Source organism: Rhizophagus irregularis, chromosome 8, assembly GCF_026210795.1.
Source record: "Rhizophagus irregularis chromosome 8, complete sequence".
NCBI lineage: Eukaryota > Fungi > Glomeromycota > Glomeromycetes > Glomerales > Glomeraceae > Rhizophagus > Rhizophagus irregularis.
The window spans coordinates 4,052,159-4,070,438 of NC_089436.1; the positions used below are offsets into that span (position 1 = coordinate 4,052,159).

The 18,280-nt window shown below is 25.7% G+C and overlaps 5 protein-coding genes across 5 annotated transcripts; 3 read left to right on the forward strand and 2 right to left on the reverse strand.

Moving 5' to 3' along the window:
- Positions 1–55: 55 nt before the first annotated feature.
- Positions 56–2,658, forward strand: OCT59_028778 (uncharacterized protein; the record flags this gene model as incomplete). Its single annotated transcript, XM_066147548.1, has 5 exons — positions 56–164; positions 261–481; positions 883–1,680; positions 1,774–2,125; positions 2,192–2,658. The coding sequence occupies 5 exons, from the start codon at positions 56–58 to the stop codon at positions 2,656–2,658; spliced, it is 1,947 nt and encodes a 648-aa protein (XP_065994247.1).
- Positions 2,659–4,060: 1,402 nt separating this feature from the next.
- On the reverse strand, positions 4,061–6,151 carry OCT59_028779 (uncharacterized protein; the record flags this gene model as incomplete). Its single annotated transcript, XM_066147549.1, has 1 exon — positions 4,061–6,151. One exon carries the CDS (start codon positions 6,149–6,151, stop codon positions 4,061–4,063), a length of 2,091 nt encoding a protein of 696 aa, XP_065994248.1.
- Positions 6,152–6,427: 276 nt separating this feature from the next.
- OCT59_028780 (uncharacterized protein) lies at positions 6,428–6,715 on the reverse strand (the record flags this gene model as incomplete). Its single annotated transcript, XM_025332836.2, has 1 exon — positions 6,428–6,715. One exon carries the CDS (start codon positions 6,713–6,715, stop codon positions 6,428–6,430), a length of 288 nt encoding a protein of 95 aa, XP_025166541.2.
- A 6,495-nt stretch (positions 6,716–13,210) lies between these two features.
- Positions 13,211–14,149, forward strand: OCT59_028781 (uncharacterized protein; the record flags this gene model as incomplete). The annotated part of the gene is made up of 1 exon (XM_025328463.1): positions 13,211–14,149. The coding sequence occupies one exon, from the start codon at positions 13,211–13,213 to the stop codon at positions 14,147–14,149; it is 939 nt and encodes a 312-aa protein (XP_025166542.1).
- A 2,169-nt stretch (positions 14,150–16,318) lies between these two features.
- On the forward strand, positions 16,319–17,338 carry OCT59_028782 (uncharacterized protein; the record flags this gene model as incomplete). Its single annotated transcript, XM_066147550.1, has 1 exon — positions 16,319–17,338. The coding sequence occupies one exon, from the start codon at positions 16,319–16,321 to the stop codon at positions 17,336–17,338; it is 1,020 nt and encodes a 339-aa protein (XP_065994249.1).
- Between the last annotated feature and the right edge of the window lie 942 nt (positions 17,339–18,280).

The window sequence follows — 18,280 nt, forward strand, 5'->3', positions numbered from 1 at the left end:
TTCTCTTTTTGATCATATTCAGCGTATTCTTAAAAATCCATTTCTTTTTTCAAAAATGTATTTTGGACCTGGAGTTGAAGCATCTGAAGTGGTAGAATTATGGGAAGGGCAAATATGGAAAGAATCACCAATTTTTGGCGAAACATCATTACTGATTAACAATGGTAAGATTTTATTATTTACTTATAATATTATTAAATAATATATGTAATATATGATATATTTTGTTTATAAATCTTATAATATTTTATCATTTTTAGTTTTATATCAAGCCGGAGATTTTATTATCTATATTATCTATCAAGAGCGTTCATCAACTTTGCATTTAGGACAAATTAATGGAATTGTGACAAAAGGAAATAAAGATGAAAAATTTCTGTATATTCAAGAAATTGTATACTACTCAGATCTTCCAAAAAACCTGAAATCTTATGAACGTTTAAATAAATCTAAAAAAGCACAGTTTGGCTTACAGAAAGACGTAATTTGGTTAATATAAGTAATGTTATTAATCATGTCAAAATTTGGTTGAAAGATCTACCGGAACCATTAAATTATGATTATCAGATCGATGAAATTTTATATGTACATAATAATAGGTCAAAAATACGACAGATAATATGACGACATCGACTAACTTATTATAAAACACCAACTCCTCCTTCTAGTATTCAACATTTGAAATTTTTTGTAGACTTATATTACGACGATTTTGGTACATTTAGAAAATCATATCACAAACTTGGAGGACTTTATGTCCAATTCGGAAATATGCCACTTTCTATACGACAATGTCTTAAAAACCACTTTCTAATAGGATTCGTACCTTTTGGTGCTACTTTCACTGAATTTATTAAACCTTTTATTCATGATATGAAAAAGTTACAAAATGGAATTATTATGACCAATTGTCACGGTGAGGAGGTATTTATATCTGGTGGACTTGGTATGTGTACAGCAGATCTGCCGCAAGGCAATGATTTGACTGGAATTCGAAGACATAATGCTTATTATGGATGTTGCTCATGTGAAGTATCACAAGATGATCTTACCAATTTGCTTTTTGATATACAAGCTAATGGTAGATATTGCCATCTAACAGATTATCAATTTCAAATGATTAAACAAGCACCCACGAAATCTTCTAAAGAGACTATTGCAAAACAACATGGATTATGTTATCATAAAAATATTCTTGATCATCTTATTCGCAATCGGCATATACAAACGCCCCAAGATCCTTATCATTATTTGGCAGGATTAGTACACCGTCTTTTTGATGAAACTTTTAAAGTAATGAATAATATGGGTTATGTAGAATTTATTAAAGTATGGAAAACATTTGAAGTACCATCTATTTGGAATCGATTACAAAATCCAATTACACATCGTGATAGTTATTGGATGAATGATTCACTACGCCTTACAATGATAATGCCTTTTATTTTAATTCGTGCAATTAATTACAAACATTATAAGGACGATTTTATTACTAGAATCAAAAATGATTTCTGTTTAAGCAATAAGATGCAAGTTCCGGGTATTATTATTAACTGTTGGGTAAAAATGGCTAAAGCTTGCAAAGCTATTTTTAAATCATCATATATAATAGACGAATCATATAATGATTATATAGCTTTAAGTGAAATACTTGAAGAAATATCTAATATGCTATTAAAGGTATTTATTATTGTTTTTTTATTTAATCTATATTTTTTTTACCGTATATAAATTGACTTTAATAATTTTTAATCGTAATTTTAATATTCATAGGTATTCGGATTATCATTTTCCAAACTTCCAAATATGCATGTACTTCGGCATTTACCTGAGATTGCCGTTAATTTTGGTACGATGGTTAATGTCTCAGTTGCATTTAAAGAGGCAATGCATGGATTGTACAAAAAACATGTACCACATACCAATAAAAAAAATATTTCAATGGATCTTTCAAAGCGAGATAATACATTACAAACTTTGCGATACTTACTAGATGGTGGATTAGATGAAAGGTACGATAATATTGTTAATAATTCATTTAGTAATATAGGTCAAGATCCACATTTGTGCGGATTATTGAATGATTGGTATATCAAAACTTCCAATTCTAAAGAAGAAAATACTGGTATATAAATAACAGTTTATTTTTTTAATAATTGTATTATTTTTAATAATTTATTAATCAATTTAGGTATTTTTTCTATTCATCCTGATTTTGGAAATATTCGTGTTTATGGATTATGGAAACTATCTAAAATTCATAAGCTCGGTTTATCTTCTACAATTTCTGAAAATAATTTATTATTTGATTTAACGAAAATATATGAAGATATATATCAAAATTATGGTATAATTATTCAACGTCATATAAATTATTATGATTTTATTTATTTTACTGTATTACATGAGAATTATTATTCTAATATAACATTACGAGTTGGTGAAGTAATTGACGTAGAAGAAGAAGACAATTCTAATGAACAATCATACGCACTTATACGAGCAATCATATTACACCAGGATGATTATGGACGGATCAATCCTTTTCTTCTAGTTGATTGGTTTTATAGAAGTGGTAATGTTGATTCAATAACGGGTTTACCAATTTATTATCTACAAGAAAGTAATGATTCTTTATGGTCTCATCTTCATCTTTAATAATCGTTGATCGGCAACCTAAAGTGCATTTTGTACATAAATGCACACGTAATTGTTTAGGAGGATCACATGATAAGAATAATAAGGAATATATATTAAATGAATTTTATTATTTAATTATATAATTAGTATTATATTAGCGAATTTTATTAATATAAAAATGCATATAATATAGATATTATAAATATTATAATATTAATGTAATATATACTATAATATTAATGCAATATACATATTACAAATATTATTAAATATGTATTATAAACATTATAATATATATGTCAGTATACGTATTTTAAACATTATAATATCAATATAATATATATGGCAATATATATCTTATCATTATAATATATATGTCAGTTTACGTTTTTTAAACATTATAATATCAATATAATATATGTGGCAATATATATCTTATAAACATTATAATATATATGTCAGTTTACGTTTTTTAAACATTATAATATCAATATAATATATATGGCAATATATATCTTATAAACATTATAATATATATGTCAGTTTACGTTTTTTAAACATTATAATATCAATATAATATATATGGCAATATATATCTTATAAACATTATAATATATATGTCAATATATTTATAATAAATATTATAAAATTAATATTGGTATTAATATTGTAATACATTTTAATATGATATTTTAATATATTTTAAACTATAATAGCAGGTATGCTGCTAATATATATAAAATACATGGTAACATAGTTATCAATATAGATATTATATACATATCAAAAAATCTTATACTGATAGCAAAGTAATTTCTGCATTTTGTGCTTTACTTTCTCTAACCAATTCTTTGATTTTATCAAAATAAATTTTAACTTCTTGATTAAAATTGTCTAAAGTAACTCGTCCAGATTTTCCATAATAATTAATGATTCTCATTTTTTTATTTCCACTAAAAATAAAATCAACATATATAATTCTTCCTTTGAAGCTATTATAATTGACTATATGCCGTGCATAATTTTTCTTAATAATAAGACCTACACCATTTCCCCTATAATTAGTTTCCTCATTTGCAAAATAAGTAACATAATTATTTCTATAAAAATTAAAAGAATGTTTTGCCATTTTGTTTGATATATTAGTTTCTGATAGACCCAAAATAGTTATATTATATTCACCTAATATATCAATTAAGAATTGTTTTTTAACATCAGTTATACCTTTAATATTCAATGAAGCTATTTTAATTATATCTGATAAATTGAGTCGTTGACGTGTTTTCGGATGATAAATTTGTTGATTATTTAAATTTGAACGTGATTTTTGATTAACAGGGGAAGGATTATTATAATGTTTTTTCTTAAAAGAATGTGTTTTTTTATTGTTCATCATTAAAAATAATATTTAAAGGGGTATTTAATCCTCATGGGATTCATTATTGTCAATAATTTTATCCCCTTGAAAATTATTAACGTCATTATTATTGTCAGAAGTAAAATATTCCATAATTTTTGAGATATTTTTACTCATAGTTGATAAAGCATCACCGAATCTATTAATTTCGTTATTTTGTTTGTTTAAACTATTTTCTATATCTGAAGATCCTGAGGCTTCAAGTTGTTCATTATCAACTCTTGATCTTTTGTTATTCTCATTTTGTAAGGCGATTGTACTTCTATCTTGATTGACTTTAATATTTTTTCCTGAACTTGTTGTAGACTTGTTTTCTTTATATTTATAAAATTCAGATTTAATACGATAGTTTTCTTGTTGGATTTTTTTGAAATCATTAGCTAATTTATTCAAATTCTCATTAAGTTGTTTAATTTGCGTGAAAATTCCTTGATCAAGTGACTTTTCATTAACATTATTATTTCTATCACGTGAAATATTTTTATTCCAATATCTATTGATATTTCCATTATTATATTTAGAATAATTATTTGAATTATTACTTTGCTGACGTTTTTCAAATGAATTTTGTTTTGTTACATTTGCATAACTGCCTTTTTTAAACTTCTTGTTATTTTCTTGACGAAACTCCTTAAGCTTTTGCTTTCTATTCATTACACGTGGTTTAGCAGATGGTTCAATATCACACTTACTAATTAAATGATCAAAGGAACCACATCTATGGCATGATTTTTCACCTGGAGTTCCCCAATGAAGCGTTCTATTACAAAAAATAATATTTCTTTCTGCTGCAATACCTATATCTTCATCATTTTCATAATAAACTATTGCATAATTCAATGGTTTATTATTATTTGGATTACGTGGTATAAAAATATACTTAGGATTGTTAACTTCTAAAGCTTCATGTATATCATAAGCAGTTGAATTCCATGGTAATCCAGTTAATTTAACTGTATACATTGATCTTTTTTCTATTTCATCTTCTGACAAAATTTTTGGCACAATAAGTACTTGATGTTTTCCAATCCATTCTGACCATATGCCTTTGTAAAATTTTTGTAGACTTTCTTCTTTTTTATATGTAATGAAAGCTTGAATATATAAATTTCTAATTCTGGTATAAAAGCCATTTTCTTCTATTTCACCATATTTGTTAAATACAGCTCTAATTTGATAATTAGGAATTTCAATTGGAATATTTATAACTTTAATCGTTCTACAATTTCTATCTTTAATTTCTTCTTCAGTAAAAACTTTTTTAGTTTTTTGATATGGTGTAAATTTTATTATTTCCTTAACCTTACTATTAGTACTCGACTCTGCATCTTCACCATTTTCATGTGACTGTTCATCATCAATAATATCAATTTCTAGATTAATAATTTTATCATAATCATTTTTCATGATTGGTAAAATGATAAATTCGGGTTCTTTCTTATTTAAGATAACTCCCCCGGCCAGGGTAACATTAATTCCAGCTAGTTGTTTTCTCAAATTAAACTTTTTTTGAATAATATTGTTTCCTGGAATAGAATCTTTTTTGATTTTAACTAAAATAGGTTTAGCCTTATTAAAAATTTCTGAATGATTATCACTAATTATGTCATTAGTATCACCATTTTTCTGATTATCCTTATTAAAAGATTGATCATCTGTTTGATTATCAATTTTTCCATTGTCGACGATCATTTTATCATTTTTTTCACCATCAATTGGTGCATCTAGATTTTCTGGTGTTACTTGATTATCTGTATTGGATTTTGCTGCGCCACTGCTTTCAGATGAAGAAGCAAAAGTATCTTGACTAATATCCATATCATCAGTAGTTTTTTCAGTAGATTTATGTTGCCTAAAAGACAAACGAGGTTGTTTTTTCTGTTGTTTTTGTTCAACTTGTTTTTCTTTATCTTTTCTTTTAGTTTTACGAGAACTTGCAGGTTGCCAATCCTGAATAATAGGATTGATATTGAAGACTGGTTTATGTATCGAGTCTTGAAGAGTTTGCTGTTGTCCTGGTTTGTTAACTTCTTTATCTTGTTGCTGTCTTGTACTTGACCGAGTGGCGTGGACCCTAGGTTGCGACCCTGACATCTCGAACAAGTTAAAACTTAATAAACTTACTCTTAAAATTGAACTTTTTCCTTTAAAAATTCCGCAGTAAAAATGGTCTTGAATACAAAGAAGAAGAAGTTTTTTTTTTATATTTTATGGTTGTGACAATCATATTCATGGCTGGCACAATGACCTTTAATGTTTTGGTGACATACAATTTTAGTTAAAGTATGATTATTCACTAATAAATTAAATTGGTTACACTACTTTAATTTCGGATGGAGATGGCTCTATATTTAGTAAAGTTTGTATCTGTTATCTATGGCAAGCCGTACTTGACAAAAGTGTGCCGCATTTTACGGCAGGTACGGCAGGTACAGCAGGTGTTGCGGCAGGTGCGGCAGGTGCGGCAGCAGGTACAGCAGGTACAGCAGCAGGTACGGCAGGTACAGCGGCAGGTGGCGCCTGATCGCGGCAGGTGTTGCGGCAGGTAGCACCTGATTGCGGCAGGTGTTTTTTTACAGCAGTTGTTTTTGGTAATAGACTATTTTTGGAAATTGGATTTTGGTCAAATTTATTTTTGAATTGTTGGTCCCATACCATTCTATTGGATTAATTATTAGTCTAATTTTTGATGCTACATATATAACACATAGAGTTGACCCAAAAGTATTAAATAAAGTGTTTTGGCATTTTTCTTGAAATTTTGTACGTAAAAATGCCAAAACTTTTTATATTCAAATTATTAAGAAAAAAAATTTCAAAAAAAAATGTTATGTTTAACGTTTTTATTTCTTTTAATGAAAAAATGTCAGGTTTGACTTTTTTTTTAATTAAAAAATTTTTTTTTTTATTTCTTTTTAATGAAAAAATGTCAGGTTCGATGTTTCTCAATTAAAAAAAATTTTTATTTTTTTTAATTGAAAAAAACGTCTGTTAATTTTTTTATTTTTTTTAATGAAGAAACATCTGTTTTGACATTTTTTTTCAATTAAAAAAATTTTTTTATTTTTTTTAATGAAGAAACGTCTGTTTTGACATTTTTTTCAATTAAAAAATTTTTATTATTTTTTTTAATGAAGAAACGTCTGTTTTGACGTTTTTTTCAATTAAAAAAATTTTTTTATTTTTTTTAATGAAGAAACATCTGTTTTGACATTTTTTTTTTCAATTAAAAAAATTTATTTATTTTTTTTTAATGAAGAAACGTCTGTTTTGATGTTTTATAATTAAAAAACTTTTTTCTTTTTCATTAAAAATGTTTGATTACGTTTGGTTCGATGTTTTAATTAAAAAAAAAACATTATTATTTTTTTTTAATGAAAAAATGTCTGGTTTGACGTTTGTTCAATAAAAAAAAGTTTTTTTTTTTTAATGAAAAAACGTCTGGTTTGATGTTTTTTAATTAAAAAAACTTTTTTTTTGTAAAAACTTCGAGTTCAACGTTTTTTAATTAAAAAACATTTTTTTTGTTTCTTTTAATGAAAAAACGTCTGGTTTGACTTTTTTTCAATTATAAAAATTTTTTTATTTCTTTTAATGAAAAAACGTCTGGTTTAACGTTTTTTTTACAGTATTTCTTTTAATGAAAAAAACGTCGAACAATAAAAATTAAAAAGACGTCAAGTTTGACGTTTATTATTTTTTTTTTGTTGCTTTTGATGAAAAAATGTCTGATTTGACGTTTTTTAAATTAAAAAAACTGTTTTTCTATTTCTTTTTTAAATGAAAAATGTCATTTGACGTTTAGTGGTGTAGACTTAGCTGTGTCATTTTTCAGTAGCATCACATTGTCATATGACACCATAAATAACCTTTGCCATATGGATTTTTAGGCTTTTAGATTTTACATAAACTTTTGACGTAATAACTTTTGAATTTTTTAGACTTTCATGTTATATAATAAACTTTTGATGTAACTACTTTTAAATTTAGTATACTTATTATAAATAATATAAACTTTATTTATTTATTTTTTTTATTTGAAAGCTGCTTTTAAGTTCAAAATTTAACAAATCGCCATACAACTACTACTATAATTGACACTATATACAGATCACACTATATAGTTAACGATATCAGGTGATCTTCATTTTAATAGTGATAGTCCTTGTAATTGGTTGTTATGCTAATCGTGCTATCCTGGAAAGGAAGGAAAATTTTACTAATTTGGTTAGCTCTTATGCGCTAAGTATAGGGTACGTTTTTATATTATTGATATTGATATTGATATTGATATTGAATTGAATTGATATTGAATTGATATTGATATTGATATTGATATTGAGTTGATATATTACGAACAATGGTCGTTTATATAAAAAAAAAAAAATTAATCATGATCTGCAGCATGATCCGAATTGGTTGATCAAAAATCAAGAGCTAACCATATATTGACATCAAGGAATTATGAATTGTCAATTTGGCTGGCCAAAAATCTGGGAGCTAACTACATATTAACATCAAGGAAATATTTATTATTCGTACAGTATACATGGTTTAGGAGGCTAATTTTTGGGATTAATTATAATAGGAATTGAAGGAAATTAAATATATAAAGCAAATAACATTCTTAAATGAACCTGATCAAATATAAAAAAAAAATATGTCTGAATTTTACATATATCCAAATTATATAAAAAATATATATATCCAAAAATATATATATATCTGAATTTTAATATATATACCCGAATTTATTAAATTTATTCATTAAAAAACATGTTTTTTACTTCAAGTCACCGGGGGTGATCATTACCGTTGACCAGAATTATCAATTTTTACCGGCACTATATTTTTTTAATGCTAGTCGATCGTCATAATTTCAGTTACCGGTGATCATCACCCCAGTGATAGTTAGAAAAATTCAAAAAACATTATACGAGTTTATTTATTAAAAAAAGCATTATACAAATTTAGTAATTATTAAAAAACATTATACAAATTTAATTATTAAAATATATATTACATGAATTGATTTATTAAGAAAAATTATATATCCGAATTTATTAAATTTATTTATTAAAAAAATATTTATTAGTAAAAAATTATAATTAAAAATATAATACAAACTTAATTATTAAAAACATTATATGAATTTAATTATTAAAGAAAAATTATATGAATTTTCTTATTAAAATATATATTACATGAATTGATTTATAAAAAAAATTATATATTACATGAATTGATTTATTAAAAACATAATATGTGGACATAGAATCGTCCAAATTTAATTTGAAATATCCTACAATATTAAGTTTTAATCATGTGAAATAAATTTTATTGAATTATTTTATTTTGGTTAGAAAGTAGAAACGAAAAAATTTTTTTAAAAAAAATTGTTTTTTATAAATTCTTCTTTTAAGGCCAATTACAAGATTATTAAATCAAAACGTAAAAAACAAATTAAAATATTTTAGATGAAAAAAAAAATAAAATAAATTATTTATTTATTTCAAATTATATCTTATCAATACTTTTATTTCTGCAATTAAGTGTTAAAATTTATGGTATATATCATACTCTTAGAAAGGGCCGGTCACCGGCCCTAGGGTATGACTCTAGTTTTAGATCTACAAAATCTAATCTTTCAGGATGGAGAAAATGGATTGCGTGAAGAGCTTAATATACCCAACACTAATAAAGAAGTTATAAACATATGGAATTTAATCCTATTGGCATAGTTGATGATGTTTTAAATACTAGATTATAGTAAACCCTATAAAAAATCTGTATACAAAATGATATGTTTTGACATACGTTTTTATAGATTCCGTATAACAATTCCATATATTTAATACGTAATTCATTTTTAAATGTTTTTAAAAAAAGTTTAATGTATAAGAATGCATACGGAAATTAATATACACAGAATATATACGGAATTTTTAAACTTAATCCTTTTTAGATAATAATTTTATTGTCATTCCGTATCATAATATGTGATCACGTGATTGCTTATTGTTTTGTTGTGATACGTTTTTTGTACTGATTATACTGCTTTTGATCTTCCTTTCTTTCCTTTATTTTTCTTATTTTGTCACTTAAAAATTTATTTTTTTCTTTTTATTTCTAACTTCGTCACCCCCTTTAAAAAATTTTAAAAAATTGTTTTGATTTTATTTTTTCACTACCCTTTCTTTTTTTTTAAAAAAAAAAAAAATTCTTTTCATTTGTCTCCCTCTTATTTTCTAACTTTATTCATCGTCGTCCTTTCCTAACTTTATCACCCCTCTTTTTTTTAAAAAATTTTTTTTTATTTCCCTTTTTTAGGTTTTTTAAAATTCTTTTATTTTATTCTTTTTTTTTGTCTTGTAGGTTGATATATGTTTTTTTGCCGGTTGAACAGGTCAGTTCTTCTTCATGGGTCAGTTCTTTTAACATGAGTCAATTTTTTTTATGTAGATAAATTCTTTTTACGTGGTTATTTCATTTTCATGGGTTGTTTCATTTTCGTGGGCTATTCTTTTCATTCTTTTCATGAGTCAATTCTTTTTACGTTGGTTGTTTCTTTTCGTGGGTCAATTCTTTTTCGTGGGTTAATTTTTTTTCATGGGTTGTTTCTTTTTGTAGATTGTTTCGTTGTTGTGGAATGCTTCAGGATTTTTTTCTTTATTGTAGGTCTTTCTGTTACAGGACTCCAAACCAACTCTTGGAGACTTGGATGATTACGGCTTCTAATTGAGTTAAAGAAATATTCTTATGTTTCTTTTTTTTTTGTTTTTTAGGTTGTTAGATTCTAGAAGACCGACTTGGATGAATCTAGACTTAATATAGGTAGATAGGAGAAGTGGTTTATCTACTAGGAAATTTAAAGTTTCATTTTGTTTTAGTTTACAATAGTTAGGAGGAACTTTTTATAATATAATTATATTTTATTTTAATTTAATAAATATTATCTTTTAAAATTAATTTTATAATGTAACTAGCAATAAATTTAAGTGGTAAATTTTGTGACCAAATTACATTACAAATCAGTCCTAATCATGTGAATTCCGTGTGAGTTCAGTTCCATGCAAATTCCGTATCCAAATTATCCAAATCGTATTTTTAGTGATACGAAATTGTTGCATTTTCCCGTATCTTTTCAACGGACTATTATGATATGTTATTTCTAAGGAAAAAATCGTATAAAAACATTATTAATACATGTATCATTATGAATTTATATCCTTCGTTTATATACTAGTATAAATAGTAAAATTGCATATAGAAAAATGTTAAATTATGCTGTTAATTAAAAGAAGCAGTAATTGTTATTATGGTATTTTTAATTATATATACAGTAAATAATAAAAAAGAATTTTTCTAACTATCACCGGGGGTGATGACTGAAAATATGACGATCAACCAGCATTAAAAAAATAGAGTGCCGGTAAAATTTGATAATTTTGGCCAACGGTGATGATCACCCCCGGTGATCTGAAGTAAAAAACTATAAAAAATATGCTAATTTATTTAATATTTTTATTTATATTAATTATTTAATTACTTTTTAATTACGTTATACGTCAAAATTGTGTGAAGTAACGTCCATTATGTTACGTCACTTGAGACAGCATTACTATCATTAAAAGAAAGAAACAAAAAAAAATAAAAAATGTCGAACTCGAAGTTTTTCATTAAAAGAAATTAAAAAAAAAGTTTTTAATTAAAAAAACGTCAAACCAGGCGTTTTTTCATTAAATAAAAACAAAAAAACGTCGAACCTGACGTTTTTTCATCAAAAGAGATAAAAAAAGTTTTAAATTAAAAAAAGACAAACCAGACGTTTTTTTCATTAGAAAAATGTTTTTTTTTAGTTAAAAAATGTCAAACTGGACGTTTTTTTATTAGAAGAAATAAAAAAAAGTTTTTTCATTAAAAAAACGTCATACTAGACGTTTTTTTCATTAAAAGAAACAAAAAAACATTTTTTTAATTAAAAAACGTCAAATCCGACGTTTTTTCATTAAAAGAAATAAAAAAAAGTTTTTTAAATTGAAAAAAACGTCAAACCTGACGTTTTTTCATTAAAAGAAATAGAATGTTTTTTATTAAAAAACGTTAAACATGACGTTTTTTTTTGAAATTTTTTTTCTTAATAATTTGAATATAAAAAGTTTTGGCATTTTTACGTACAAAATTTCAAGAAAAAATGCCAAAACACTTTATTTAATACTTTCGGGTCAACTCTATGCGTTATGTACTATGTAGCATCTAAAATTAGACTAATAATTAATCCAGTAGAATGGTATAGGACCAGCAATTCAGAAAAAAATTTGACCTAACCATTTATGTTGAGAAAATTAAATTAATTTGGAAATGAATGTAAATCTATACTAAAAAGCTCAAAAATCCAATTTCCAAAAATAGCCTATTACCGAAAACAACTGCTGGAAAAAAACACCTGCCGCAATCAGGTGCTACCTGCCGCAACACCAGGCGCCACCTGCTGCCGTACCTGCCGTACCTGCTGCCGTACCTGCTGTACCTGCCGCTAAAAACAGGCTCTACCTGCCGTACCTGCTGCCGTACCTGCTGTACCTGCCGCTAAAAACAGGCTCTACCTGCCGCACCTGCCGCTGAAAACAGGCGCTACCTGCCGTGACACCTGCCGCGACACCTGCCGTACCTGCTGTAGCTGCCGTAAAATACGGCACACTTTTGTCAAGTACGGCTTGCCATAGTTATCCGTTAAAAAATTGACCGGATACAGAATTCTGGATATCCGGATAAATTAGCTGAATATCCGGATAAACGGATAACACAAAAATCGGATATCCGGATGGACGGATACAAACTCTAAATTTTATACATTGTTTACATTGTATTGAAATAATAATATGTGTGACGATCGGCATTTATGTTTTAGGAAAGGTTTTTACTAGAAAAAAAAATAAAAAAAAGGAAAAAAACAATAAAATAGACAAATCAAACGTTATATACATAATTATACATAAACGTTGTATACATAATTACACATGAAAATTTAATATTTAACGAACTCATTGGAAAGGTTTTTATTACCGTAAGAGGTTAAGTTTTTATTTTGTTCTTTCCCTCTTTCGTAACTTTAAGTTGCAAATTCATTAGATAAAAAAGCAAATAATCAATATGGTTAACATGCAAAATGAAGACAGAGAATTAATTAGTTATGGCAGAAGACTAAAGAAGATTCAAAATAAAATTGAACAATTAAATGAAAATTTAGGCAATTTGTCTGGACAGCAAGCTGATGTCAAAGCCCAAATTTTTAATAAAGAGGAAGAAATAAAGAACTTCAATCGCATTAAGCAAATGAGTAAGAATATTACAATTATAAGTAGTATATTGTCGCTTACAAGTTCTGCCATCAGTGGCGGTTTATCACTAGCTGATTATTCTCAAGAAGGAGGGTTTTTGTCATTAGCTGGGTCAGCTACAAGCGGCTTGTTCGCATTAGTTGGTTCAATTGTGGACAATTACTTTTCTAATAAAGAAATGGATGCACAAAAATCTAAAGTAGAATTAGAGAAGAAATTGGAGACGAGGTTAGAGGAAAAGTTTTATAGAGACCGGAGAAGTTTGAGAGAAAGTTGGATAGAATTAGTTGATATTTATGAAGATTTGTATTTACTTAGGCATATTTCCATGAATTTTCCTGTAGAGGTGGATGAGGCTCTTTCGAATTTTGTGGAAGCATTATCTGAAGTATCTAAAGTAAAAAAAAATGAAAAAACAAGTAATATATGTATAAATATAGCACCAGTTTCAATGACTAATGATCCAGCACCTAATACTAACGTTAAAGATAACACTGATAACATCATAAAAGATGAGGAATTGCTAGAAAAATGGAAAAAAAATGGTAATAACATTGCTGAAAAAATAAAGGAATTAGTAGAAAAAATAGGTGATTATCGTCAAAAGCTGATAAATCGGTTAAAGCCACAGCGTCAAAATCCTCCTTTGCCTTATCAATATATTCCTTTACAAACACAGCCTAATCAACATCCTTCTTTTCCTTTACCACAACCTTATCAATACTCTCCCTATTCTCCCTATGGAAAATAATTGTACAATTATACAAGTTTGTATGGAAACCATACAATTATTGCAAAATAGCCATAAGATTTTGATAGCATACGCGGTTAGAATTATTTGATTGGCTGTTGGGGTCATGTGTACATTCTGATGGCTCATCTGATCGGCCACTTAGATCAAATCATACTATAAATAATGATATTTTTTCGATATTTGTGTTTTTAAATATACCTTTTTCGGTCTTTTTAGATTAATTATATTTTTTTTCGGTCAAATTATTATTTTTTTTTAAAATAACAACTTTCACCAAATTATTGAAATAATAATAATATTCTTTTTTTTTAAGGCCAATTTTTTTTTAAAATACCTTTTTTTATCGGTTCTTATTGGCTGAAATTTTGATATTTTTTTCTTTTATTTTTTTTCAATTTTTTTTTCAAACTGAAAATTTTTATTTGTTTCAGTTTTTTAGTTAAAATAATTTTTTTTAATCCTTTTTTTTAATTTTTTCCGGTTCAAACCAAAAAAAAAATTTTTTTAATTAGTTTTTTTTTATTTTTAGGGTTTTTTTTATTATCATTTGTTTTGATTTTGTAATTTTTATTTATTTATTTATTTATTTACTTTATGTAAAAGCGGGAGAGCAAACAATATTAACAGTTTTTGTAGTTTTTTTTTTCTTATTTATTATTGAATTTGCACTGTTTATACACGTATTAAAAAATTGAAAAAAAAATTTTTTAATAAATAGGCATAAAAAAATTTCTGAGATTTTTTTAATAACTAGAATATGCAAGACTTCTTTCCAAACATAACATCTATAAATTCATGTCCCCTCCGTTTAGATTACCATCTGTATAAATAATTTGAATTGTGTAACGTGAAAATTCATGATGTGACTGATATACAATTTTTTTTTTGCAAAAAAAGTCTATTTTTTCACTAATCATCTCGGTTTAAAATTTTTTTGGTTTTTTCTTTAACGGTTAAACCGAGATTTTAAATTCTTTCAGTCTTTTGCTTATTCTTGAAAATCAGATTTTTTATTAAATTTAATTTTCCAGTTTTATAAAATCAGATTTTTTTAATTGATCTTTTTTTTGATTTTTTTTTGTTCTCTGGTTTTTCAATATCTGAATTTTGATTTTTAGTATTTTCTTTCTTTCTTTCTAAACTGGAATTTTATTTTTTTTTTGTTCACTTCAGTTTTGTTAAACCCGTGGTTTTTTTTATTCTTTCACCTTTTAGGTTTGGATTTCTGTGGTGCTACGGTAAGTACCTTTTTTCCAATTTTTTATTATTTTTTTTTTTATTGTCATTTTTTTCCCTAATGGGTTTTTTTGTTCTATTGCCTCTTAAGTTTGAATCATTCAAGTGTTGTGATGTAATCGAAATAAATTATATTTTATGATTTTTTAGATAGAATAAATATGATTTTTAAAAAAGTAAAATATGAACACTATACCAAGAGATACCAGTATTTCATGTAAAACTATTATAAACTCAGTTGTCTATAAACATTTTTTTCATTTTTTTCATTTTTTTTCATATCTCTTTTCATTATTTACAAATTTCACAAACTCTTCTCTTTAGTTGTTGACGTCACTAATGTAAAACATGTACAATTGTTACATGCATGTGGGCGTATCGCACTATATAAATTTGGAACAATAATACATGTATAAAGTATTTTGTCCTTAAACTTTATTTTTATTTTTTTCATTTTTTTAAAAAATGTCTACCCAATTTTTTTCAAAATTAAGTCAAAATTATATTGAATTATTAAAAGATAATGAATATTATGATGTTACAATTGAAGTCGGTGAAGATCCTAACGTAAAAATATTTCGTGCTCACATGAACATTTTGTGTTATCGTTCTCCATACTTACGACGAAATTTGGCTTCCAATAAAAAGAATAACGACAACTTTTTAGTTCATATTAAATTACCAAATATATCACCAGAAATATTTCAATGTATTTTAGAGTAAGTTATAAGTTTAATATATTTTAATAAGGAATTTCCAATATATATTAAATATTTGTTTTATTATAGATATATTTATGGTGGTATTCTTTCGTTGAACGATCAAGACACTTTAGACTTTCTTAAAATTTTGGCAGCCGCTGATGAACTTTGTCTTTAAGAACTAGTTAATTATTTACAAAAATATTTAATCGAAAATAAGTCTGAGTGGATGAAACAACATTTTGGATTCATTCAACAAATAAGTTCACAATCTAATAATTTATTAGAACTTCGAGAATTTTGTACAAATTTAATGATTCAATCTCCTGAAAAAATATTTAAATCATTTGATTTTACTTCACTTTCTGAACAATCATTAATTTCACTTATTAAAAGGGATGATTTACAAATGAAGGAGGTTGAAGTATGGGAAAATGTTTTAAAATGGGGTCTTGCACAAAATCCAACTCTAATCCCAGATCCTAGTACTTGGACGGATGATGATTTCAAGAAAATGAAAATTACTTTACAAAATTGTATACCTTTAATCAGATTTTTTTGTTTATCAGCTAAAGAATTTTCATATAAAGTTCGACCATATCAAAAACTCTTAAATAATCATCTCTATGAAGATTTATTAAATTTTTATTTAGATCCTGATAGTATATCAACTTATAACATTTTCCTTCCAAGAAAAATAATCTCGACTGAAAATATCGCTCAAATTATTGATTCACAGATAGTTGATTCTAGTATTGTTTCAACTATTACAAGTCGAATTGATAAAACAGCTAAAAGCAAATTTGAATATAAATTTGAATTATTATTAAGAGGAAGCCGGGATGGTTTTACACCTAAAAAATTTCATGAGTTATGTGATGGAAAACATAATACTGTTACTTTTATTAAAATAAAAGGAACAGAAGAAATTATTGGTGGCTATAATCCCCTAAAATGGGAATCTTATGGCAAATGGATTGAAACTAAAGCAACTTTTATTTTTTCTTTTAAAAATAAGAATACTGAAGATACAATTATTAGTAATGTAGAAAATGCGAAATATGCATTATTTTATGACAATGAACATGGTCCATGTTTTGGTAGTGGCATCGCTATATGTGCTTCTAGTGAATATGTGGATTACGATAACATTTCGTGTGGAGATTTTTATTATGAAAAAAGTATAAGAGAAACCGCGAATCAATTTTATATAGAAGATTATGAAGTATTCCAAATCAAAAGGAGATAATCTTTAAATTAGATGATATTATTTAGGTGAAATCTTATAATTTAACTTTTTTACTTTATATACTGTATATAATTTCACTAATCAAATACCATAGATAATAAGGACATATTGGTGAGGAATTAAGAGCACGGGATATGGATTAAGGTGAGGATAAGATTAAGTTAGGGTATTTGATATGGATTAGGATGCGAGAGGGTTAGGTTGAGTTGTTAAATTGAAAAAAATTTGGTTTTTATTAGATAAACGATTTACACAGTACAAGGATGATTGATATGAATTTAAAGACACTTCTTCACCATCTTAAAACATGGTAAATCAAGTAATTAAGATAAAAAAACTTAAGAAGAATTAAAAAAGAGAATAAGTACAGATATGCTGTGTGTAAGTAAGTCTTTGATTCATGAAATCGCCCAAAAAAATCATTATTGATTTGACAAGGAAAACATTATTTTTTTTTTAATATAAATATTTGTTTTTACATAATTAAATTTTTAAAATTCTGAAAGAAATTCATGGAGGGTACTAATTTAAAAAATAATTTTTTAAATTTTAAATAATTAGACTATTTTAATATTGTTCTTTTATTAATTATTAATGATTCTTTTTTAAATATAATAAAATTTTAATCAATTTTTATTTTCACTCACATCACTCACATTATAACATTATGCAATAACTAATTTTCTTATATAACGCAATAAGTTACAGCTAGTCTATATAAATAAAAAAAAATCTTTGGCGTTTTATAGATTACTCTCTAACTAATTTATAATTAGTATAGATCGAATAATTTAAGTTTCAGATATGAATGACCCAAACACAAGTTCTCTTTTACGGAAATATATCAAAAAACTGTTTGATTAATCTCCCAGAATTTATTGAAATTACGGTAATTTTCAGAATTCTTTTAATTGGATTTGTAAATAATTGGTTTAGTTGTAT